At 39.0% G+C, this 25,850-nt stretch overlaps 1 protein-coding gene across 2 annotated transcripts in view; it reads right to left on the bottom strand.

Moving 5' to 3' along the window:
• Nucleotides 1–5,153: 5,153 nt before the first annotated feature.
• The window catches only part of LOC131230788 (uncharacterized), a 48,422-nt gene continuing 27,725 nt past the window's right edge, over nt 5,154–25,850 (bottom strand). Inside the window, exons 1-7 of one of the 2 annotated variants that reach the window (XM_058226766.1) lie at nt 14,841–15,168; nt 14,578–14,752; nt 11,547–12,118; nt 9,148–9,340; nt 8,354–8,418; nt 8,054–8,264; nt 5,154–5,685 (exon numbers count right to left, since the gene is read on the bottom strand). In XM_058226766.1, coding sequence (XP_058082749.1) covers nt 5,329–5,685; nt 8,054–8,264; nt 8,354–8,418; nt 9,148–9,340; nt 11,547–12,118; nt 14,578–14,742 — 1,563 coding nt within the window. In that variant the 5' untranslated portion in view covers nt 14,743–14,752; nt 14,841–15,168 and the 3' untranslated portion in view covers nt 5,154–5,328. Of the gene's footprint in view, nt 5,686–8,053; nt 8,265–8,353; nt 8,419–9,147; nt 9,341–11,546; nt 12,119–14,577; nt 14,753–14,840; nt 15,169–25,850 lie in introns of those variants that run through there. The other variant, XM_058226767.1, reaches the window with a different exon arrangement.

Genomic DNA, 25,850 nt, shown 5'->3' with positions numbered 1-25,850 from the left:
GAGATCTTTTGTTCGTTGGACTCACCATACATGCGCTGAGGATTGTTTTTTTATAGTCCTCAGGTATGCCACGTGCGTGGAGAACAAAAAATGGACGGTTCTTTAATATTGATGAATAGGTCCATGTTATCAGGGAGATGTGTGGGGCCCACAGAGATGTCAGTGATAAATCCATTCGGTCTATCTGTTTTGAAAGAACAAGATAGGACGGGATTCTAAAAATCAGGCAGAGCCAAAATTCATGTTGGCCGTAGTGCACGAAACAGTGGGGATTGAACGGTTGGCGATGACATAATTTTCGTATCAGGATGATATTTGTTCCTACAGTTTATCTGAGTGGTTATCAATCTATGAACAGTTTGGATGACATATAAACATCACAGTTAGCTTCTGGAAGGTTTCAACGGTGGATGTTGCTGTTCCCACTGTTTTTTTTTGGTGTGGCCCACTTGACTTTTCGATCTACCTTATTTTTAGAAACTATTCCTATTGGGGTATTTCAAGACAGATGGACGGATTGGATTTTTTTACTGAAATCTCTGTGGACCCCAAACAGACCCGGGCACAGAGGGGTTACTGGTAATCCGCTCCCATGTTAGCGTATACAGTCGTCTGATATAGCGGTAGATATGCTTGATCTCTGTCCATCGAACATGTAATGTGAACCACCAGATGAACGGCTCTGATCTCGTTTTCACTCGCAACATTGGCAGGTTTGAAGAGCGTAGGACTCCGGTGGCTTGTGATGCGGGTAGAGATGGGCATGTTTTCGAAAAGAACCGATTCCGTACAACCGGCTTCATGCTTACTTAGAATACAGATCGACCATTTCTGACAAAGTGTCATTTTTGTAACAAATCCGGACCATGTAAAAGGTGGAACTCACCATTAAGATCATATGAATTGAAAATCAGGATAATCATCTGATTATTTGGACCACAAGAACCATACTTTGATTTTGAAGGTTTGGCCCGCTTGAAGAGAAGATCACCCTGATTTTTTTGCCCCAGAAGATCTTGATTTTGGGGCGCACCATTTACGTGAATCAGAGAAAATGGGTTGCATGGTAAGTTAACCTTACAGCAGGTTGTAGGTGATCATTTCTTGGCGGACGTGGATTGCATGGTGAACCCAACACCACGGAGCTATGTGGTGTAAGGACTCTATATGGCCCACCGTGGTCTATTTGTTTCATCCACACCGTTCATCCGTTTTTCCAGCTCATTTTAGGGCCTGAGCTCAAAATCGAAGTATATTCGAAGCTCAACGCCACAGGAAACAGTGAGGGTAATGATCTCGATGGTTGAAACCTTCGTAATGTTTATTTCCCAGGATGGAGGGAAAACACAAACATCAGCTTGATTCAAAACTTTTGTGGCCCTCAGGAGGTTTTCAACGGTATGTGTTCAATCTCCACTGTTTCTTGTGGTGTGGTCCACTTGATCTTTCGATATGATTCAATTTTGAGCTCATGCCCTAAAATGGTCTGAAAAAACGTATGGACGGCGTGGATATGAAACACAAACATAACACTGGGCCCCACAGCGCCCAACATCATCTAGCTGGGTGGTGTTGGAGTCACCACCACCCAATCCGCTTCCATTTCCCACCTTTGAAGGCTTTGTATTTTGCGTAGTTGTCTCTAGAAACTTGGACATTCTTCAAGTTTAATCGTTCAAAATGTGGGGACCACTATAGATTGATCAAAACACTAAAGTGATGGTGATCCAACGGTTATACTGATTAATGGACGTTAGTTCATTGAATTCAGACAGTTGATTATTTTGACAAAAGCTCAATAATGGAAGGAGGACATCACTTATACATTTGAAGGCAGGCCCACAATTTCGACGGTTGAATCTGACTTGCATATTGGCGACAAGATTTTATAGAGTACGAGTACGTGTGTATGAGTCAGCACACGAGGGGTGTTTCATGGACCGTTGAAAATAACACGAGTCGTTGTCAAACGTTGTAGCCATCCGTTTTGAAAAGGGCAGCTTTTTACAACTTTCTTAGATTCTCTAAGAATTCTTCGAAGGGAAGGAAACCCGCCCTTTATCACCGTATCAGAAGAAAAAACAATGGTAGTCTGGTAGATTATGATGGATGATGGACGCGGATTGCGTCTTACTCCTGACCATACGGAAATCCGTCCAATCAGGGCTATGTGGGGCCCACCGTAATTTAAGTGTTTTATCCACACCGTTCACTGCTTTTCTCAGATCATTTTAAGGAATGATCCTAAAAATTAGGCATGTCCACAGATCCAGTGGACCACACCAAAGGAAGCTGCATTGATAATAATACCCTCTGTTGAAACCTTTCAGATCATTTTAAGGTATGATCCTAAAAATAAGGCATGTCCACAGATCCAGTGGACCACACCAAAGGAAGCTGCATTGATAACGATACCCTCTGTTGAAACCTTTCTAATTAGGGCCAATGTGATGGTTTTTTTTTTTTACCATCCAACCTATTCATAATGTCACGTAGACGTGGATGAAGTGAAAACACAGATATCAGCTTGATTCAAAACTTCTCCAGCTCCTAAGAAGTTTTTAATGGTGGGCGTTCAATCCCCACTTTGTGGTCTACTTATTAAGCCTTGGATTGCCTCATTAATTTTTTGGTTCATATGTTAAAATGATCGGAGAAAAGTGTTGAACGGCGAGGATAAAATACTTACATCACAGTGGGCCTCACAGAGCCCACCGTCCACAATCTGCGTCGGATGGATGATACATCGGTGCATTGAAATTAATCAAAGATTAGGTTTATTTAAAGATTAAGTTCATACATTAGTGGACATTTATTGGATGATAGTTTATTTATTTATTTATTATTATTTTTACACACGCACACATGGTGAAATCCTACAATTATTGGATAGTTAAAATAGAAATATCTAAATTAGGAAAAACATTGTGCCGATAGTGGAGAAAAAAAAAAGTCGAATAAAAGTAAAAAAATAAAATCATATTAAAATAAGAAATAAGAGAAAGATTGATGTGATTCGCGGGGTAACAATATAGAATTTTATTCTTGACTATAAATAAAAGAAATAAAAAATACAAGACTTACTTCTCTTCCACTTATATAAAAAATCTCACGTTAAAAAATACATTAGAAAATAAAAATAATAAAATAGCATATGAGCTAACGGAGAGAGCAATCTCCAAAATCTAAGAAATAAGCTTCATTTCGCTTGGCTGTATGAACAAACATATGTTAAGAGAATTGTCTCCAGGGGCCAATTTAGATACCACCAATTAACTTACTTTTATTTATTTTATTTTTTACTTAATGCAATAGTTAATCAACTTATTCGAGATAAGTAAGTTTGGTTTAAGATTAGTTATAAGTAACTTTTTTATTTAAATGTACTCAATCACTTTAACTTAATAAGTAGAAACTAAAATAAGTTACCTAGGGCATAAGTAACTTAGCATCACACTTCTTGTGCCCTAGTGATAGAATCTTTAGAGTCACGACACAAGGTCATGGGTTCAAGCATCTCTTGTGGTGTGAGTGCATGAGAGTCTGTGGGGTGGGCGTGTGAGAGTACAAGGGGTCTGACTGTGTATGTAAGAATAAAAAGTAGCTTACGAGCAAAACACCCACAACAGACACATGTGAGAGAGCGGTAAAGGCAAAGACGTCTCCCAGAGGTGGACGTCACCAATGACAATCCAACTATCAAGTTTCTTATTCCTGAAAACGAGTGTACAAAATCGACACTTGAGATTATTCAACCCAGCTTATCTTCCGACTGTGAATCGGTGACAGTGAGCTGCACAAACATTTGTGAAAGGGGAATGGACTGTTTGGCATTGCTTTTAGCAATTGAAGAAATATTTCTCAATAAATAATTATTTAGAATTGATTATTTGAAAAACAATCCCCCCTCTAAGAATATTTCAATAGTGTGAATGAAGCTGCAGTGTTTACTATGGCGTGGCCTACTTTTAAGTCTTTGATGAATGCCATTTTTTGAATCACACCCTAACATGATATAGCGAAATGGATGGATTGAGTGGATGCCGTGTAAGACTCTATTAGGTGGGTCACACATGATCATTGGCTTAGATCAGACTGTTAGATAATTCAGATCAAGTGATTCAGTGGGCCCCACTGAGGTGCGGAAGATCAAGATTCTCATTGGCAACATCAAGGCATTGAGAATGCCTTCCCAATCAGATATGCCTTAAGATTATTGTGTGTTGAATCTCCATTATTGATGCATAGACTATCCGTCAATTCCATAATACAGATCTAACATGCCTACCAATCATCCCGTGGGCCCCACAATGCTGCTAGGGGGTTATAGGAAAGTTGATGGTGCAATACAATCTACCAACATGCCGTGTGTTTGCCACCATGGCAAGTAGATTTGAGATCCAATTCGTCCATTGGAAAGACAACTGTACTAAATCCTAGCCCAAGGATTAGGTTGATCCACTGGTCCGGTGGGCCATAGTTTGTGAAACAAATGTACGGCTCTAAACTACTTGGCTATAATTTTCTAACCATCCACCTGTTTTTAATATTAGGGCCCACCATCTGAGTAGACTAAATTGATTTTAACAAAAAAAAAAAAAAAATGATCAAACCAACCAATGGATGGATTTGATCCTTGACCCATGTGCCAGGATGGAATATGTGTAGAGGTGTACATATCTACACTCATGTGCAATTAACCAACCTTACAAAGAAAGATTTTATTAGTGTTTTTTAAAGTATGTGGAAGTTGAAATGGCCAATATAAGAATAGCACAAGTTTGTCCTACAACCTGCTAAATGGTCATGACTTACCAACGCATTGTCAGCTCACGATTCCTTCCATCACAGTAATCACTTGTCCAATCTAAGTTCTTAAGAACAACCAGAGGAATCTCTTTCATTAACTTTTTTATTTTGCAAAATTTCATTAACCCATTCACATGCTATGGAACATAATCTCACGATATTATCATGATAATTTCATTTAATCAATTTCCTATGACAATATCACAAGATTCGGAGACATTTGTTCCAATGAATGGGATCAAATGTACCATGAGCCCACAAATCATGTAAACCATAACACAAAAACACTATGAGCAATATAACAAGATTTACAAAATCAGATTTCTATCATTAATATATATATATTATTACAAATAATCAATTGGGCTAATTAATTCTATGTCTAAACCTTGTCTCTTTGATCATATAAGAAAAAGACTAAGGATGTGTTTGGTTGCACCAAATATCATGATATTTAATGATTAATCAATCTAATTTGGTGCAACCAAACGCACCCTAAATAAATAAATAAACGAAAGCCTAAATGTTTTGTCTTTCCCAAGCTCTTTTCTCCCAAATTTCCACCTGTTTTATGGAATTCTCTTTCCTTCTGTTCATTACTTTGAGGGCTACAGGATCAAAGGGAGGAGCCAAGGTGCATGGGCTTTCATCTTTTGGGTCCATCACCATGGATTCCATCATGAATTTCTTCTCTAATCCTGTTGCACGGCATGCCATGGAATCCAAGCACAATTCTGTTGCGTTTGGAGGTATTGTGGGCTTGTACGTCAATAGCTTAGCGTATTCATTTAAGAGGTGAAACATGTAATCATACACATAATCCATCTTCAGCTCCTTTAGAATGAAGTTGCTTGCCTCCTTCCCGATCTCTTGGGCCTAGTAAGTTCATGCAAATGCAAAATTGAAACTAAAGAGGGGAAGTAAAAAATAAGTTTTCTTTCGAAAATATGACGGTTAGCTTACCTAATGAATGAAATCAGGTAGAATCAAGTATTTGCAGTGCTATAGCTACTTGGGACAAAGCCCACCTAAACCCAATGCCGGCAGAGGAGCTACTATGGCATTTATGTGCAGTATTTGGGCCTTTTGTGAGGTGAGGTCCACATTACAGATGTCATGGCCCAAAAATCAGGTTGGTCAAATTCATTGGATAGATTATACCTGGATGTGAAAAGGGTCTTTGGAAAAATGTGACCAAATGGTCCATATTAAACACAGTGGTTTCCGCAATGGATGTGTGGACATGCCTAATTTTTGGCCAGGGCATTTGCATGGTGGGTCCTAGCTGTTCTCGGAGGACGTGTTGCCACATTTGCATTTCTGCCATGAAATCATTCCTCACATGAGAGAGTAGCCATTGCGTTTTTCATCATGTATAGATATGTGTAATCTTAGCCATTTTTTGGAGATGAATCAGATGATATGGTATGTTAAGGAAAAAAAAAAAAATCTTAAATTGCATAACTTCAGACATGGTGACATGGTGGATTCATTATGAATATCTCTAGATATTTTGAAGAAGACATGCATATGATCAATGGATCTAGATATTTCAAATAGGACATGCATATGATCAATGAATTTATGTGGGCGGTGCGGATTTGTCTCCTGGGCTCCACACATTATCAATGGTTGAGATTCATGAGAGAGAGTAAAACAATTAAACCGAACAGGGGACTACTATTGAAGGCCCCAGTTTCCTTCAACTTGGGGTTGTCCACTCGAAGCTAACTCCCACCTAATTAACTTGGTATGCATTGTACGAATTAGTATACAATGCTGTCTTTAAAGCTGTCCTATAACCATCCTGTTTTCAGTTTGTACATGACAGGGCAAGGTGGCGCCCATGATTGTGATCCAAACAGTTGATAATGAGGCCCCAATGTGCATGGTCCACTCACCAAAACTCTCTAAGATTGGAAAAATCATAACCCCTCAATACATGGTCAATGAGTACCCAGATATTGTAACTGTTCACATTCAACCAAGGAATAGGTCAATCTTTGGTGTTTTGGGTGTGCAGGCCATATACGGCGAGGCCTGTTATACAGCGGTACCATGGGCTGCAGTTATACAAATTGAAACTTGAAATGTACCATACAACCTTCCAACACCAGCATTGTCAGACCTCATACTGTATAGGAAATATTAACTCATGTGTACTACTAGAAAGACATACATTTTAATTAGTGACATTGGGTTAAATAGATGTACAGTGAATAGCTGATTTACCCAATTCTATTTTAAGTACAGTCTACCCCAACTGTAGATTTAATTCTTCTAATACTTCCATTACTCTGTTTTCAATTTCCTTGTTAGTTACATGCAACTACGGAAAGAGAGATGCTCAAATGTGCAACTGGTTGGACAACTAAGTTGCAGTCCAACTAAGAGCGGATCTTACAAAACCAAGATTCCTAAGCCCAATTTTAGTAGGTTCAGTACCCTCCTCCTCATGTTCACATAGTAGAAGTGGTACTTCTTCCTCATATTACAAACTTTGAACAAGCTAATCCTTTTAATAGTCAAGTGGAAGAAAGTGCTACTTTTAGGACACTAATATGAGATGGAAGGGTATAGGTCCTGACAAAATTAGATCAAGCAAATCCTAAAATTTTATGGCATCTTTTATAAAATCTGATTTTTGTAATTCCAAAGGATCCCATACATTGAATTGAGGAGATATTTGGAACTTACTTATGTTTACTGCCATTGACGTGTGTAGAGAGACGGACAAAGAATCTACTCTAATAGATCACACTTAAAAGAGTCTTTCCCATATAAGACTTGCACCTCAACTCTTAACGCAATTTACAAACTGTTATACTTAAATTGGACATACATTACATGAAACATGTGCAAGGTATAACCGACCTGAAGTCATGGGAGAAGATCACTCGATGGTGGGTCCCACCATATGCCCAAAACTAGAATCAGACGATCACCACTGATCTAGTGTGGCCCACCTTTAGGTAACTCTTACATCTCCTACCCAAATAGAGCATGAATGATAAAGAAAAGACCAATTCTAGTGATTTTTATTTTTATTTTTTTTTCTTTTTCTTAGAAAGTTTATGACATAAGAAATAGAGTTTATGAATCTGAAACTTAAAGATCGTTATTTAGCTTTGGATTTTTGCCGCTTAACCTTGTTATCAAACATGGAGATGGATTGAAATGGGCTGGCACATTCCTTATCCTACTACACGATATGCACAACTTCAAAGAAATTAAGGAAGATTACCTTCTTTTTGTGGCTGTTGCCCCAGTCCACGGCGAATTTAATTGATCTGCACTTGTCATCATCACGTATCGGCCAGTAGTGATGCACAGGCATCAAACCTCGTGTGAAGAAGTCGTAGTATCGAGGTTTCACAATCAAAGTAAGAGAATCACAACCCAATATGTATTTATCGCTAACAGACCATGCCGATCCTTCGATGTAAATCTTATATCTATATGATTCCAATGACAAATCCAAAGTTAGATAAAATGTCAATGGAGAAATGGATTTCGACAAACAAATCCATCTGTGTAAGTATACCTGTGAATGCATTGGCCTGCTAAATCGGACTGTTTATATCCTTGCCGAGATTCACTGATCCAGTCCTACAAGTGCTTTCTGTTAGCATGTATGCATGTGGTATCTATGCTTTCAATCATCTATTTATTTAAAGGTCGTTTGGATGCCTATAAGTTTTATTAGTTGTTTGGACAAAACATATCATCTGTGCTTACAATTTCTATTTACATTTGAAATCCTGAGAAAAAGAAGTGATTTCACTTACCCATAAGTCACTTACACCTGAAAGTCTCTTTCAGGTGTAACCTTTTTAGAACTTGAAAAGTTATAAGCATCCAAACAGCCCCTTAGTTGCTTAATGACATTCTTTCATGTGACCCATGTACTAGTTCACCCACCATCCATAGGTGGTGATGGGAATCTCAACACAAATTGAAATGGGATTTTGAATCCAAACCCCATTTGAATTTGTAATTGGGTTCCCTCACTATGTCAATGAATGAAGTGGGACACCTTTCTTATTCTTATTCAAATGTAATCAAGAGTTAAGGGAATGATATTGAGTCTGGATTCTCTCCAAAGCTTTGCAGGTTAAGCTTATCCTGCAAAGGGAAATCTACCATCCAATTGTTAATGTACAGGAGAGATTAAATCACGTAGGTGACAAGTATGTTTGTACGAAAAAATCTTAAACCAGTGGATGAGCATCGTCGTCCAACCCACAATGGCCCACCAGATCAATAGTCCCGATCACCACAAATGTATGCCACATCAGCATGAGAAGGGAGATGCATGGCTCTACAACAACAAAATACCTGTGCATAAACGCGAGCGTTCCAGTCTTGAGTGTCAGAGACATTGCATTTGAGGAGTTCTAGCCTGGTTGCTGCGACAACAGGGTTCCCTTTCCAGTAAGCATAGGGTTCCCTGTCTATCCATCTCTGCCGTTCATTCCCTTCTTTCAAGTCCTTGGACAGAGAATCCCATGGCTTGATGTTTATCTCAGGCCTGATGAAAAATGCATCCAACCTTATAAGCTACTACAGGTAGATAAAATATCAGATTCATAATCTGACGTGTTGAGTCCATGCAAGTAGAGCCCATGGTTAGGTAACCATTGATACGATGGACCCCACTATGGATGGGGATGCCCCCAACATCTCTAGATTGCAAGACTCCACAAAACAGTTAAGACCATCCCTTTGGTGAGATTGTGATCAGATGGTCCATCCATGTTGGGGCCATCAAATCAATGGATTGGGTCACCAAACCGTGGACTCTTTTGAAAACCTAACCATGCATCCAAACAAAGAGACACTCTTGGTAGGGGCGGCAATGAGCCCCAGCCCTAGTCTGTCGTGTGACATAATCAGGCTAAAAAGGGCTTGGCCCTGTACCTATTAAATTGATCAAAGGTTTGAAATAGTCCAATCTATGAAATTTTTAGAGGCACCCTATTCTAACAAGAGAATCTCATTATATAAATTGTTTTGATAATTGAAATATGACTTACAATCTAAGGATTATAGAGTGCTTTTAAGATGTAAATTGCTTACATTATATAAATGGTCTTAAACTGTCATTCTTTTCAGATAGCTATATCTTATTTAGTTGATTGGATTGGGCCAACAGGTCAAGCTGAGCCATTCATCATTGGCTTGTGCATTTCAAGCTTGGTCCTAGCAATCAGGCCAAATATAGGAGCCCAAGCGCTGCCCCTACAGCTTGACCCATTGTCATAGATTTAAAAACTTGAAAACTCGACTCAGCATGGTGTTCATTTGGGTCAGGTCACCTTGAAGACGTGGCCCAAGTCAGAGCAAGTCGTGTTGTTTCGACCGAGTTAGTGGGCCGGCTCGATTCATGTGATCGGCCTGAGTCAGTGTGGGCCCCATCGAGTTGATGTTCACTCAACAAATCTTGCTGTGACTTGACCAAGTTGCTCTGATATTCAACTTTCCCATGGACTCGGCTTGAAATCTCGCTGAGTTTAGTTGACATTGCCTAGTCTTGAGCTGATAGAGCCAGTTTTAGAACTATGCCCATTGCAACACTGACTATATGCTCTGGTTATGTAGAGCAGGTCGCAGACACTTTCATAGCCAAGATGGACTAGAGAAAGCCCGATTGGAGGTGGAGGTGATTAGGACGGTTAGAACCTTAAAACAGTCATATCTCGCAAACTGGAATGAGTATTTTGACATAGCATATATGTTTTTGGGGTAGGAGAAGTTACTTTAGTAAACCAACCCACTATGCCAGGTTGCCCACGCCGGATATGCCAGATTCCTTCAGATTGACGATCAAAAGTCCATTTTATTTCCATTTTTATTATAAATAGTAAGTTTTAATTCGATCATAACTTTTGATCTTTGAGTTTTAGGAGTTGTGCCAAACATAAAAAGGGCTTAGTAAAATTAGGAGAATAACATGGCTAGTCCAAATTGGACACTATTTTTGGCCGAAAACCATGAAGTCTAGTAGTAATCCTAACTCTCTATAAATAGTAACTTTACTATTTATAGTAAGACACGATTTTAGGGAGTTTGAGTTGTATTTTGAGTCTGAAACTCCATTTTTTTAAAAAATAAAATAAAATAATCATCAGTCATTTTATTAGAATTTATTTCTATTTTATCGCTCGTAGATTCGAGGAAACTCTATGAGGATTCCAGGTAGTGGTGTGGATTCGAAGTAGTTATCCCTGAGGAAGACCGTGATCGACCTCATCACGTCCTCCCCTGCATCATGTCAAACCTACTAACATTAGTCGTTTACCATCTAGATGGAATGAGGGGAATTACAGTGTCGTATGCATTGATGGTGCCAATTCATCCACTATAACAATGGCATACATGCAAGTCAATCCAAACCGTCCGTTCAAATCATCATTCATTCTTAATAGTCCATAGCACTGAAATCGGATTCAATCATAAGGTCTTGTCTGTTGGTGTAGCAGACGGTTGAGATCGTTTATCAGTATAATTGATTACTATCCATTATAGCAATCACACCTGGAACATCTAGATTTGATTGAATACATGCATGCCAAGTGTCTTCGTTGATGAGTTTCCACCAACGGTTTTCTGTAGACTAGCCTCTGAAATCTAGACCCGATTCGGTTTTCCACCTTGGACCCGGGTCTAGAATGAACGAATCGATCCGAGTACCCGAATCAAAACGGACATATAAAGGAAAAGTCAGAGCATTTTACCAACCCCAGAAGGACCAATCAGGGAAGACTACATCCAACGTCTCCTCATCTCCGCAGTATCGAAACAAAGGCGGTGGGGCCAGCGCGTTCCGGCCCCTATAGTAACGTGACTTCACAACCGGCCAATCAACGCAGTCAAACATCAGATCCAGATCGGGTACCCGACCCGGGTACCGCCTCAGGAGCTGTAGAATCCCCCACAGCGTGAAAACGTCACGTGTCTGAAACGCCCTCTGATACCTCTCCACGTAGGCTCTGCCGTTTATTACCACGAGCCGGAAATTCGCAGTCCTGTTTGCCCTTTCCACCATCTCCTTTGAGATTCCCGTAGCCTTCCACGGCCGTAGATCTTCGTGGATCCAACGGAAGTACTCGGGGCAGGATGGTGATGGACGGTCATCTTCGATTTTGGGAGGTGTTGGACGGTTTGCAGGGCAGGATCTTGTCAGGTTTCCACGTGGACAGCTAAGGAGATTTTCGGGGTTTTTCGGGAGCTCTTTGGGGTGTTTGTAGGAATGACGGAGGACTGCTGTTTTGGCCGTTGGCATCAGTTTCTGGCTCTGACTGCTTAACTGCCAAAAGATAAAAGAAAATGGCGTCATCAAATAAGAAACGTCGATCTATATAAGTGGGCCATGATTTGATGGTCCAGATTGTTAATCTGATGGACCTCACTGGAGAGAGGGCTCTTCCTGTATCTCCCAAATTGGAAGATCTTAACCGTTTGATTGGATGCTTACAGATAAACGGTTATAAAAAATGACAGCAACCATTGGAAATAAGGCGGTATGTGTTTTATCCAAACCATCCGTCGATTGGCGAGCTCTTCGTAAGGATTGAGCCGAAAAATAAGACAGATCCAAAGATCAAGTGAACCACACTGAGATTGAACGTCTACCGTTGAATGGACAATAAACAGATACCATCATGAACAGATTGGATGGACAATAAACACTATGGTGGGCCCTACGATTTTTTTAACGGTTAGAATCATTGTTCCCACTGCTATTTGTGGTGTGGTCCACTTGAGCTTTGGATACGAATTATTTTTGGGCTTGTCATTTAAAATGATCTCGCCAAATGGATGAACGGTGTGGATATAATAAATACACTATTATATCCACAACTCCGAGTTGGACGAGCGTCAATGCTCGACTTCGCACGTGGGCCCCACAGATGTATACGTTCTCGACACATTGTTGATCAGATCCAGACAAAAGTCGGCACGCTTTTATAACGTATTTTGAATCAGGCCACGTGTAGCTATTTGGAAGAGAAAAGTTTTGATACTCTGCAGGAATGTGACAGTTGATACGCAGGTTTTAAGAAATTGTACAACTAGCATAACATCAACTAAAATTAGACTGTTCATATGTTGAGGCACAATCTAGATGTATCATATCAGAACAATGTACCCAAGATTTTCTACTGAAATGGTCGATCAAAGGCAAGAATGTTCAGATCATCTTTTTTTTTTTATTTTTTTTTATTTTACACATAGCATCTAACTTTTAGTTTCATGTATATTTAAAGCCTGCTTGTACATCTGATCGACTTCAGTTTCTGACTCATGGCCTAAATTAAGCTGTTAAAATTGACGGATGATGTGGATATAAATCACATGCATCATGTCCACACCACCCATCCATTTTACCATAGCATTTCATGGAATGAGCCAAAATATGAAATAGACCCAAATGTTAGGTGGACCATGTCATAGGAAACAGTAGTGATTGACCATTAAGACCTTCTGATGGGCCACAAAAGTTTTGGATCTAAGTTGATATTTTTTTTCCCTTCATCGACGTTCATGTGACCTTATCAACAGGTTGGATGGAAAATAAACATTAGAAAAACATTACGGTGGGCCGTAGGAAGCTTTTAATGGTGGGGTGTACAATCACCACTTTTTCCTATATTATGGTCCACCTGAGAAATGGATCTGCTTCATTTTTGGGCTCACGCCCTAAAATGATCTGAAAAACTGGATAGACGGCGTGGATGTAGAATACATACATCAAGGTGGGTGCCACGGTAGGGGGCCCACCTAATCCGCTTCCCTAGCTGGTTGGTATAGGGGTCACTTCCCAATCCGCTTCCGCTTTTAGACCATTGGTCTACAACGAAGGGCGCATCTAATGGACGGAGTAGATCTGATGTAAATTTTACGTGGGCCCCACAGCAGCTTCGTGTATGAGCGCACCTCTCTGTAAAGCAAGCGTCACAGACAATTGCCGGTGCTTTCTAAAAGTTTTCAGAAAGTCCACTCCTCGGGGGAACTTCAAATGATTGGGGGTGCACGTTAAATAAATTAAAAGTACGGAAGAGGGAGTACACTTTTACATGGTATTCTCTCTCACATGCAGTAAATAAGACACACGTGTACAAGATCCAAACCGTTCATTAGGTGAAAAACAGCTGGATAATAGCTGGATAGTAAAAACAATTCAGATGGGTCTTCTTACATAGGTCTACAAAAGTTTAAGCTAAACACGGACGGTTCATACACGTGTGGCCAACCGATCCGACGTGCAACTTTTGGATCTGGGCATGTACACTGTAATGAATCCCAGATGAGCGGCTTAGAACTTTTGCACGTGTCTTCACGCATCTCATGTGATGGAATGAGGTGTTTAGATCTCACTGGTGAATTCAGCCCGACAGAGACGCAAATAATAAAAAAACCAAATTTCTAGAATCCAAGGGTTTTGCTGTTGAAATTTTCATGTTGGGTTAGGGTCTTTTTAAAATAAAAATTAGGAACGATTGAGTACCGTTCATTTACCGTAAACAGCTAACGTGGAATGTGTATTTGAAATCTAATCCGTTGAAAAGGTAGGATTCGTAATGAAGACCATCTGACGCAAAAATCAAGATGATCCATTCATCAGGTGGGCCAAACACATAGAATTGATGAATGTATCGGTCTGATGTTTCGGTGGGCCTACCTTTCAGAGAGTTGATGTCTTAAACAGGTGACACGTGGCTGTATGAGATAAATGGACGGTCATTGTAGGCTAAAAATACTTACAGCATTGATCCAGCGAGCGGAAATAAAGGCGCCGATGCAAAGGACGCAGACAAAGAGCACGGTCATTCTCGCAGGAGCCTTATGTAACGCCCGGCGACCTACCGTCCCCGAAACGTAACGGTATATTCCCGATACGTTATAGAAAACACTAAAAAATCGCTGCATGATCTCTCCTCTGCAACAGATCGCACCAAATAAAAATTTAGTAAAAAAGAAAAAAGAAAAATCAGAAGAAGAGAAATTTCTAGCCCTTTTTTACTCACCTGATTTCGACGGCCTGGATTTCTTGGAAAATTCTACTCTTGTTTGGCTTCTTTTAGCGAATTTGAGGAGAGAAAGTAGCTGGAATTCTCTTTTCGAGCTATATCTGGAACGGATCCTTCTCAAATCAAGAAAAGGAGCATTTTCTGCACTATTATTTTACACTTTCCAAAACCTTTTCGGGCCGATCCGTGTCGGGATCGGCCGTTATTTGGAAGAATTCGCACCGATTCCTGACCAGAACGTTGTAATCACGGTTTTTGAGAGAGAGATCTGACGAAACTAGAAGACATAAAAGGGAGAAAAAGGGCGGAGTATAAAAGGCCGAGTATAATGAGAGAAATAGAGAGACGGCAGAAAGGCGCAAAAAAGTCCGAGCATTGAAATAGAGAAAGAGAAGGGCAGCGTGTATATGGTAGACACGTAGGTAATTTGTACACGTGGCTTACACCATTCAATCTAAACCGTCCAAATGGGACCTACTTAGATATGTCATTAACCCAAAATAAAACATGTTTAACCCATGATCTGTGGTCACTTGTTTGATGAATATTGACCGTTGGTTTTTTATCTTTTATTTTTATTTCAAGAGGTCCATTAAAAATCTTACAATTGACTAGTTGAATAATCAAACTAGTTTGATTTTTCGGCTATGATCTATCTAAAGTGGGTCTCACCACTTTGACGGTTTCATTCGAATTAGTTTTACCTATCATATCCAATTTATCCTTGCACGAGTATCAATCTTCACACCCCGCCAGAGTATATAAGTTTTTCTTGTGAAGAGTGAGGAATCCTGTGAAAGTAAAGCTAAATTTTTTACCGTGATAAAATTTTCAAGTCTAAAGGAGTGTCGGTTCGGTGGGATTTCTTTTGCAGGGTGCTGTAAAAAGGGCCTTATTTGTTACTCCGGCTGCGTATGACGCTTGATACACAGGATCTCAAAAATCCTACAAGTGGCTTAAATTTACTCAAATTGAATAGAGTAAATTGTGGAAATCACTGCGCATAAGTTAAATTCCCATTTCAGATTCTCTGAACAGTACTAACGGCTTATTTGTGGAAATTTGTCGTTGAAACTGGACGCCAGGATTTATTTCATTTTTAACCGTCCAATAATTTTCCACCATTCCTATAGTCAGATATTTAAACAAGGATAATTTTTGGGTCATAATAAATCCAAACTGGGACCCACAATTTGGACAGTTCAATTAGTATTCCATACATGCAATTTCTAATTAATTTATAAGAACATCCTTCCATCCATCACACCCTGCAACCAAATTAGTTACTTTGCTCGCTTCGAAGGTGGCAATCAGGCAAACATACTTGACATCTTATGTCACGTCGCGAAATTCGGTACCCGAGTTGGCCAGGCCCGAACCCGAATTCCAAGACTGTGAGTTGTATTTAAATAAAATATACATCGCAACTCACATTATTTCATGCATTTTCAAGGCAATTAGAGCAAATAAAAGGATAATAATCATTGTTATTAAATAATGTTCACTAATCAAATCTTGAACCGTTAATTACATAAAAAATAATAATAACAAAATCTATTGAATTTAAAGAAATCTTCAAATAGAACAATAGGAAAAATCATCAATCCTGCCCAACCGGTTTTTCATATACAAACCCTACAAAACAGTCTATATGGGTGTGATCGCGACGGCTCGTAGGGTCACATCCTTCCCAAAATTGAAAATTTTACGTTAACACAAATAAAACTCAATAAAATAAATAGGAACAATTACGAGTATTGAATCAACATTTTACGTGACAACAATTACAATTTATTTTTTTCATAACAACAAAATAAGACAATACAGTCATCTAAAATCCTTTTTTATTCAATCCAGGGCAGAGCACCCGTGTGTGTTGATCCTTTTAGGGAATGACCCTTGGCAGAGCACCTGGTGAATAAACTTTTAGGATAAATACCCAGGGCAGATCACCCATGTGTGTTGATCCTTTTAGGGAATCGCCCAGGGCATAGCACCCGTGCCGATCCTTTCGGGAATGACCTTGGACAGAGCACCCGTACCGTGCTGATCATTTCGAGAATGACCTTGGGCAGAGCACCCGTACCATGCTGATCATTTCGGGAATGACCCTGGGTAGAGCACCTATATCAAAATAACATAATAGTCCTTTCAGGGCAGAGCACCTATAATTAATTAAAAGCATTTAACAATAATCAAATAAATTTATTCCACATATTAGAAATCGAATAAATGCATTCTACATCATGTAAAACCAAAATTAAATATCTTAAATTAGCAATACGAAATAAATAATTAATGAAATGAAAGTATATAATAACGTTGTCTTTTCAATCAGGAAAATCACCTACCCGGTGTGATGATAAAACACTCTGATATAGATATAAATATTCGTAGGATTATTCTCAAGATAATAAAGTCTGCTACAACTCTGATTCAATGTAATGGTCACGAATAAAAATGGATTTGTGTGATAGAATATGTCCGATTGGATAAGATTTATGATGGACTAAAGAGCGATCATGGAGACTTCATGCAGGAGGACCGTTAAATTTCGTGGGTGGCCTTCTCACGAACAAGCCTCATCAATCTCTCCCACCTGCGGCCATTGCTGAGGTCGTGGCTTTGGAAGATGATCTAACTCAGTCGGAAGGAAAAAAAAAACATGGAGGATGATGCCACGTCGGCATAAGATTTGAAGATGGTCGAACCCAAAGGGATCTTGATGATGAAGAGCCCCAATATTGAATTGAGTATGAGCCCTGGCCAATGGGCCGCCGATCCCAGTAGCTTGAGTTTGGCTAGCGCCAGCAGCTGCATTCCCATCTTAGAGAGAGAGAGAGAGAGAGAGAGAGAGAGAGAGAGAGAGGAAGTGGATTGGTTTGTGGTGTGACATGTATCAGCACGTCACTCTTGTTTTTTATTATTATTTAGAGAGTGAGCTCCACAGAAATGACGTGACAAATCCACACCATTTATCAATTTTGCCTGTCAAAGTTGGGGCATGTGCCAAAAAATGAGATAGATCTGGTGCTCTAGTGGGCCACACCATAGGAAATGCTAGGATTTAGCTCCCACCGTTTATAAAAAAAAAACGGGTTGTTACATTTTACCCCCTTAATAAAATTTCATCCTCGAAATTTACTACACTATCGACAACACTTGAATCTCATTGTAGATGGTGCGGTCGATGTTGGCGCGTCCTCTAGCAATGACATTCCCTCGAACAGTGGCTGACATACCCGTGTGTTGAAATTCGCTTAGTCTCTGGTGGTGTAGCAGTTTATCCTTGTGCTGATGTGAGCGTCGAGAAGAGCTATGATGTTGTCATTGTTGTTATTGTTGATATGGTTCAAGTAGTTGTTGAGATTGTCGACGTGGTCCTTGGTATGGATTTAATGTGACGTGTACAATGAAGGTTGTTGCTGAGATACTCGGTATGGCCGTGGAGAACCTATTCCTGCGGTTGAGTCTTCAAGTGTTATGGTTGTGATTCTGAATGTTGCGTCTAACTTTGAATGTTGTGGCTCCTAGTGTGGGGTCGGTGATATCCACTGCCTATTCACTTGATCTGTTGTATGATGATTGGTGTGATCTTGCTCCAGATTGAATCTCGGTGCGTAGTTGTGGAAATTATTATTATTTGTTTTTATTTATTATTGGTACGTTGAGTCCTTGCATTGTAGTATAGTGGCATCATGCGCTTGCATCACGTTGTTCTATGGCGGTGCTGAGTCATCATAACCTTGAGATGGATTGTCGTATTGTCGAGGTGTGTTCCTGTAAAGTTGAATTATATTGTCTAAGAGTGGTGTCGTGGTTAGGTGTATCTATGAGTATGAGGTCATGACGCATGGCTCCTTGGGCTTGTATGTTGATGTTGAGTGGTCTAACTTGTCAATGTGGTTGTTGAGGTGGCCCTAAAATATCTTGTGGACGACCTTACTGTTGTGACCTCGGTTATGACCATGACACTTTTGAAAATATGGTGAAAGTGATCTTGAGATGATGGTTACGCTGAAGAGTGTAGTGAAGATCGTTAGTGCATGGATGGCAGCTCATTCTGTGGAGGTGGCCTATAAACTTGCTTAGGTAATCCCTGATTTTACAGTTGGCAAAGAGGAAAGGGTCATGCATAGCATACAACATGGTCTTCATATCAACAGTTGTAGCAGGATTTTAATAGTAGTGATGTAGAAGTGTGATCATGGTCGGTATAACCAAAGCAACCTAAAAATACTTTTAAGTCCTACCTACTCTATTTGCAAGTGGTCCACTCTAAAGGCATTGGGTCAGGCGTTCATGATAGAGTGTTGTGACTCGTATCGCTCAGATATAATCTACCATTGATTAGACAAGGGTTTTTTTTTTAAAAAATTATAAGTTCGTTAAAGATTTTTTTAAGGATTGCAAGGAAGATTAGATGGTCTAAAAGACTTACACATAATGATCAAGAGAATAAGAGCTGTGATATGTACTAAGGTTGTCGTGCAAAAAATTCAGATTATGAGGATATAGTTTTTGCTAATGTTTCTGGTATTTGTAAGTATCGGATTGGTCTAAAACTTTTTAAAACGATGCATCTATTAGTTTATTATACATCTATAAAATTTCAGCTGAATCCAAAGTTTATAAAAAATCATAAAATTTGGATAATTGGGTCTACCCAGAAGTAAATGATTTCTAACTAGTATACATATAAATTAAAATTGGTATAGGACAAACTTAAATTTATATTTTTGTATTATTTTTCTATAAAACTACACTTGTTAATCTACAACTGAGATTTTGAATCGCCTTAAATAGAGTTATAATTAATTAGTTATGATTTTTATAATTTAAGTATTTTATACTTACTATTGTTGTCTAACTCACCTTACTAGGCTAAAAATTCTTAAAAATTTCTTAGGGTCCAGTTTTGGGCTGTTAGTTTAATGTCAAGCCTAATTAATATCATATTTGATGTCATAAAGATACATAGGTTTTTTTTTTAAAGTTCATATTTTATTTTTATTTTTATTTTTATCATAAAAGTAAAAAATCTTATATTTAGATCTCTAATTCATTTTCTATCGTAGGTCCTCAAATTGATTCTAGCCTAAGCTTAATCTAACCATTAGTGTAACATATATCAAAGGTCCTCGTGAGAATGTAAAACCTGACTTTAATATCAATCTGTCACACCTCGAAATACGGTACCCAATTTAGCCAGGCCTGAACCCGAATTCCAGGACTGTGAGTTGTATTTAAATAAAATATACATCCCAACCCACATTATTTCATGCATTTTTAAGGCAATCAGAGAAAATGAAAGGATAATAATCATTGTTATTAAATAACGTTCACTAATCAAATCTTGAACCTTTAATTACATAAAAAATAATAATAATAAAATGTATTGAATTTTAAGAAATCTTCAAATAGAACAATAGGAAAAATCATCAATCTTGCCCAACTGGTTCTTCATATACAAATCCTGCAAAACAGTCTATATGGGTGTGAGCGCGACGGCTCGTAGGGTCACATCCTTCCCAAAATTGATAATTCTACGTTAACACAAATAAAACTCAATAAAATAAATAGGAGCAATTACGAGTATTGAATCGGCATTTTACATGACAACAATAACAATTTATTTTTTTCATAACAACAAAATAAGACAATGCAGTCATTTAAAATCCTTTTTGGTTTAATCCAGGGTAGAGCACCCATGTGTGTTGATCCTTTTAGGGAATGACCCTCGGCAGAGCACCAGTGTTGATCCTTTTAGGGAATGACCCTCGGCAGAGCACCTGGTGAATAAACTTTTAAGGTAAATACCCAGGGCAGAGCACCCGTGTGTGTTAATCTTTTTAAGGAATCGCCGAGGGCAGAGCACCCATGCCAATCCTTTCGGGAATGACCCTGAGCAGAGCACTTGTACCGTGCTAATAATTTCGGGAATGACCCTGGGCAGAGCACCCATATCAAAATAGCATAATGGTCCTTTCAGGACAGAGCACCTATAATATAATTAGAAACATTTAATAATAATCAAATGAATTTATTCCACATATTAGAAATCGAATAAATGCATTCTACATCATGTAAAACCAAAATTAAATGTCTTAAATCAACAATATGAAATAAATAATTAATGAAATGAAAGTATATAATAATGTAACCTTTTCAATCGGGAAAATCACCTACCTGGTGTGATGATAAAACACTCTGATATAGATATAAATTTTTGAAGGATTATTCTTAACATAACAAAGTCTGCTACAACTCTGATTCAATGTAATGATCATGAATAAAAATGGATTTGTATGATAGAATTGGTCTGATCAGATAAGATTTATGATGGACTAAAGAGCGATCATGGAGACTTCATGCAGGCTAGCCTCATTTGACCGATCGATGGAGGACCGTCAAATTTCGTGGGTGGCCCTCTCACGGACAAGCCTCATCAATCTCTCCCATTTGCGGCCATTGCTGAGGTCGTGACCTTAAAAGATGATCTAACTCAGTCGGAAGGAAAAAAAAAACATGGAGGATGATGCCACGTCGGCATAAGATCTGGAGATGGTCGAACCCAAAGGGATCTTGATGATGAAGAGCCCTAATATTGAACTGAGTATGAGCCCTGGCCAATGGGCCGCTTGTTAAGGGTCAAATATTGCATATTAGACCCTAATTATTACTTGATTTTACGTACATGATAATGCTTAACGCCCTGCTTTAATCTTGTTTTTGGTGCAAGGTGTATTTACGAGCCTAGACCAAAAAGGATGTTAAAAGCATGGATTTAACACTTAGGAATTACCAAGGTAATGGACGAGACTACAGGGGATTGAGATCGATAGATTTACACGCCAGAGATCCGAGAAAATCAGGAAACTGGAGCTCAAGTAGCTCAAAATTGGTCTAGAATGCAAGATCATGGGGTTCCCACCATCCGTTCGGTTCGAAACTTCATACATGGCCAAGGGACCACAAATTAACCCTACACGTCAAAATTTAGCCCTTAGATCAGTGTGTAAGTGACCCGATGGATAAGATCAGACAACAACCATTAAGAAAGCATCTTGGACATCCTTGGGAGATCAGGACCCAAACTGAACCGATGGAAAGAGCATGAAAAACGGTGGATACCCGTTAAATTTCACTTCTTTTGGATGGTACAGCAGGGAGAAACGAACGATAGACGTTTCTAAAAGGGAGAGTGGCAAATTTGTAAATAACCAAAACTCTATTTGCATGCACGTAAGCTAGAAGAGGTTTGCTTCAACGTTCGGAATTGACTTATCACAGGTTGATGGTGTGGCCCACCTAGAGTTTAGATCTACTTCATACTTTGACCCATAGGCTTATACTTTATTAAGAAAATGATAAGCAGAGTAGATCTTCGAAAATGCCATCAGAAGTGGGCTCCACCTATTTTTTGCAAACCATCCAAATAGAGCTATGCGAAACGTCCAGTGACGGACGTGCTATCCACTAAGTTTTTACAGTGGGCCCCACCCATTAGTCTGATCACTGATCCAGACCGTCCATGTGACTCACGTGGTTCATCTTTCCCAAGCCTAGGTGACGAAATAAGATGCGACAGCGAGGATGAGTTCCTATCTGTCCAAACATAGGACGGACGACAGAGCAGAAAATGATGTGGGCCACACCGAATCTAATAGAAAACCTAGCCATTTTCAATTGGTTTTTCGAGTATAATCCAATGAACGGAGTGGATTTTTATTCCAGAGCATTGATTATGGGCTTGCCAATCATCACACAAGAAGGGAGTGCGTAAGAAAATTCCTGCGTAAACAGAGTTGCTTGTTATGCACTCCACCGACCCAGCCACCGTCCGTACTGCTATAAAGAGGGAGAGAGAGAGGCGCGGTGGAGGATCATCCTGGACGGGGACGAGGACGAGCAGCCGTGGAGGCATCATCAGCACCAAGTGTCTTTTATTTTTCTGTTTTATTTTTTCTTTCTTTTAAGGGTAGCCTAATTATGTTGAGCTGAACCTCTTAGCTAGGTCTAAGAGGTGAAGCTTGTAGCGTGATAGGAGAATTTATGCGTGTGCCTTTTATTTGAATTGAACTGATGTTTATTTTATTTTATTATGGGAATATTTTTAGTTTTTAATGGCCTGTTGAGACTGAAATTACAATGGGTTTGCAATGGCTTTGAGTATTTCTTTTCCTTATTTTGATTATGACGTCAGGAAGCCCTGTTGTTCGCCATCGTCTCCTGGGCATGGTTGGATGTCGGTACCCTTCCTAACCTTCATAATCATCTGATTGGTTGGTAATTAGTTTAATTCTGTTGTTGACTTTGTCTCCTGGGCATGGTTTGGTGATGAAATCCATTCTAATTCATATACTTTTCATCTCTTGAAAAATATATCAAAGGAAGTTCAATTTAATTTTCATGGTTACACCTTTCAACTGGATGAAGATGGACTCTAAGTTCAGTTGAGTTCTTGAAACAGGCATAAGATCTCCCTGATCTCTACAAGTGGATCCTCTGAATCCCTAGTTTCCTTTCCTTGAATTCTTTAAGTTTTAGACAATTATTTCGTCATTATTCCTCAATTTACACTCGATTTAGATTTGATCTTAGTCTAGTTCTAATTCTACCTAATTTCAGAGAACGTACAGGTATCGGTCCCTTGGGATTCAACTCGGTCTCACCGAGTTTATTACTACATCACAACCCTATACTTGGGGATTGAACACCGCTGATTCTAGTAGCTTGAGTTTGACTAGCGCTAGCAGCTGCATTCCCATCTCAGAGAGAGAGAGAGAGAGAGAGAGAGAGAGAGTCGTGGAGAGGAAGTGGATTGGTTTGTGGTGTGACGTGCATCAACATGTCACTCTTGTTTTTGTTTTTTTTTATTTTTTTAGAGAGTGGGTTTCACAGGAATGACATGACAAATCCACACCGTTCATTAATTTAACCTGTCAAAGTTGGGGCATGTTCCAATAAATGAGATAGCTCCAGTGCTCTAGTGGGCCACACCATAGGAAATGCTGGGATTTAGGTCCCACCGTTTATAAAAAAACGGGTTGTTACATCTTATCCCACTGAATACAGACTACAAAATGAATTACTCAATATAGTATATATTTATCGTACCAAGCTATAAACTCTGTTAGGCCAACCGTGAATGCAGGCATGTGGTTTATCCATGTGGTCCCAGCTCATTTTAAGGGTTAAGCTCAAATTCGAAGAATATCCAGTGCCCAAAGTTGAAGCATATTCAAAGCTCAAGTGGACTACACCATAGGAAACAGTGAGAATGATGATTTCCATAGTTGAAACCTTTTTAGGGCCCATAGTGATGTTTATTTGTCATCCAACCCGTTCATAAGATCACACATACATGAATGAAGGGAAAACAAAAATATTAGTTTGATATAAAATTTGTGGCTCCCCAAGAAATTCTCAATGTTAGTATTGTATCAATTCAATAAAACACAAGGCCACATTTGTGTGTGTATGATGTGCAGGCGTGCCAGAGTATACTCATATCATTGTTTAATTGAACCACTAGTGTCCCTCGTGTTGAGTCGAGACTGATAAAAGACTGTATACAATGATCTAGCTATCTTCTCAACCACCGGTTGTGATCAACGATCAGGTGATTTGTGAAAGGGTAGGGGATTAGCTCTTCTAAATGGATTCTTTTTGCCTTGTGTTAATGGACTTAAGACCTTGTTCTTTCATCAGTACTTTATCTTGAAATTTCTCAAAGAAACAAATATGAACAGATAAATAACAGAAGGTTAGATAATGCTGATTTTATTAATATTTGAATATATGATCCATTACAATTGACAAAGTATCAAATAACTAAGAAAATAAAATAAACGAGTGATAAATACCTTGTTTATCTACCAGAATAGGCAATCGAAGAAATTGGCCAACAGGATGTGACTAGATTGATGGTACTCAATTGATTATGATCTAACAACTTAAGGTTATAGATATTGAATATACTCTTATGATACTGTAGCGGGAATCGGTACGCAGTAGTAATTTATGCTAGATGAAAGATAAATTGAAAAAGTAGATAGATGCGTTTAGCGTAGGGCCTCTAGCTCTTCATTGATTACTTTTTTAAAAAAATTATTTTTATAGCTTGTTGAGGTGGAAAAATCCTCGCAGGGTTTCCTTGCTAATCTTGAATCCTTCATGTATCTGGAATATTTTTCGGATAAGAAAGTCTCTGGATAGATTCAAAACTATTAGCTTCTCGGATTTCTTCTCGTAGTCGATCTCTTTGATGAGAGATGTGGTCCACAAATCAGATTCATTAGGAGATCGTTGATCTTAGATCTAAAATTGATCATGGTTACCCATTTGGTGACCTATTTCCTGCACTTTTAATCACTGTGTTGGACGATCCAGATTGAACCACCTCCTGCATTTAACCTTGCTCCCTGATGGTTTGGAGTGTTAAAGGGATTTGACATTGGATATTGATCTATTATCGGACGAGATCAAATCTAGTTCTTCCATTCTCTTCGTCCCAGTTGAACCATGGTCAAAAGATCAGGTCATTAGGCTCTCTCATTCTTTTAATTTTGATTGATGTACAGAATTGGGACCCGATCTAGCTGATGTGACTGTCTCCCCTGATTTGGGATCAATTCATAGCTAGATTTGCTCCTATATCAGTCTGATCTCTGGATATTCGGAACCTTCACGAATGCTATAAATTCTTTGAACGTCTCTGGCAAGATCTCCCATTTTGGAAGGATTGTGAAAGATGGTCTCTTCAAGTGTATCATAGCCAAATATGCGATAGGAAACGTTCTCTCAACAGGTCTTTATAAATGTGATGAGTTCCCTATCTCATTATTTAGTACATTTAATTGTGGCCATGTGGCATCTATGATTTATTCTCCTAAAGGCATGCATATGGGTTTGCGCCTTCGCATTAATAAAAGAATGCATAACACTAAAGGAAGATCAACCGAAGATACTCCTAGTAGTGAGCACAATTTTCAAAAGTACTAA

Source organism: Magnolia sinica, chromosome 17 (genome assembly GCF_029962835.1).
Source record: "Magnolia sinica isolate HGM2019 chromosome 17, MsV1, whole genome shotgun sequence".
Classification (NCBI taxonomy): domain Eukaryota; kingdom Viridiplantae; phylum Streptophyta; class Magnoliopsida; order Magnoliales; family Magnoliaceae; genus Magnolia; species Magnolia sinica.
Note: the sequence above shows the minus strand (reverse complement) of the source record. Positions and strands in the feature narration are given on the sequence as shown.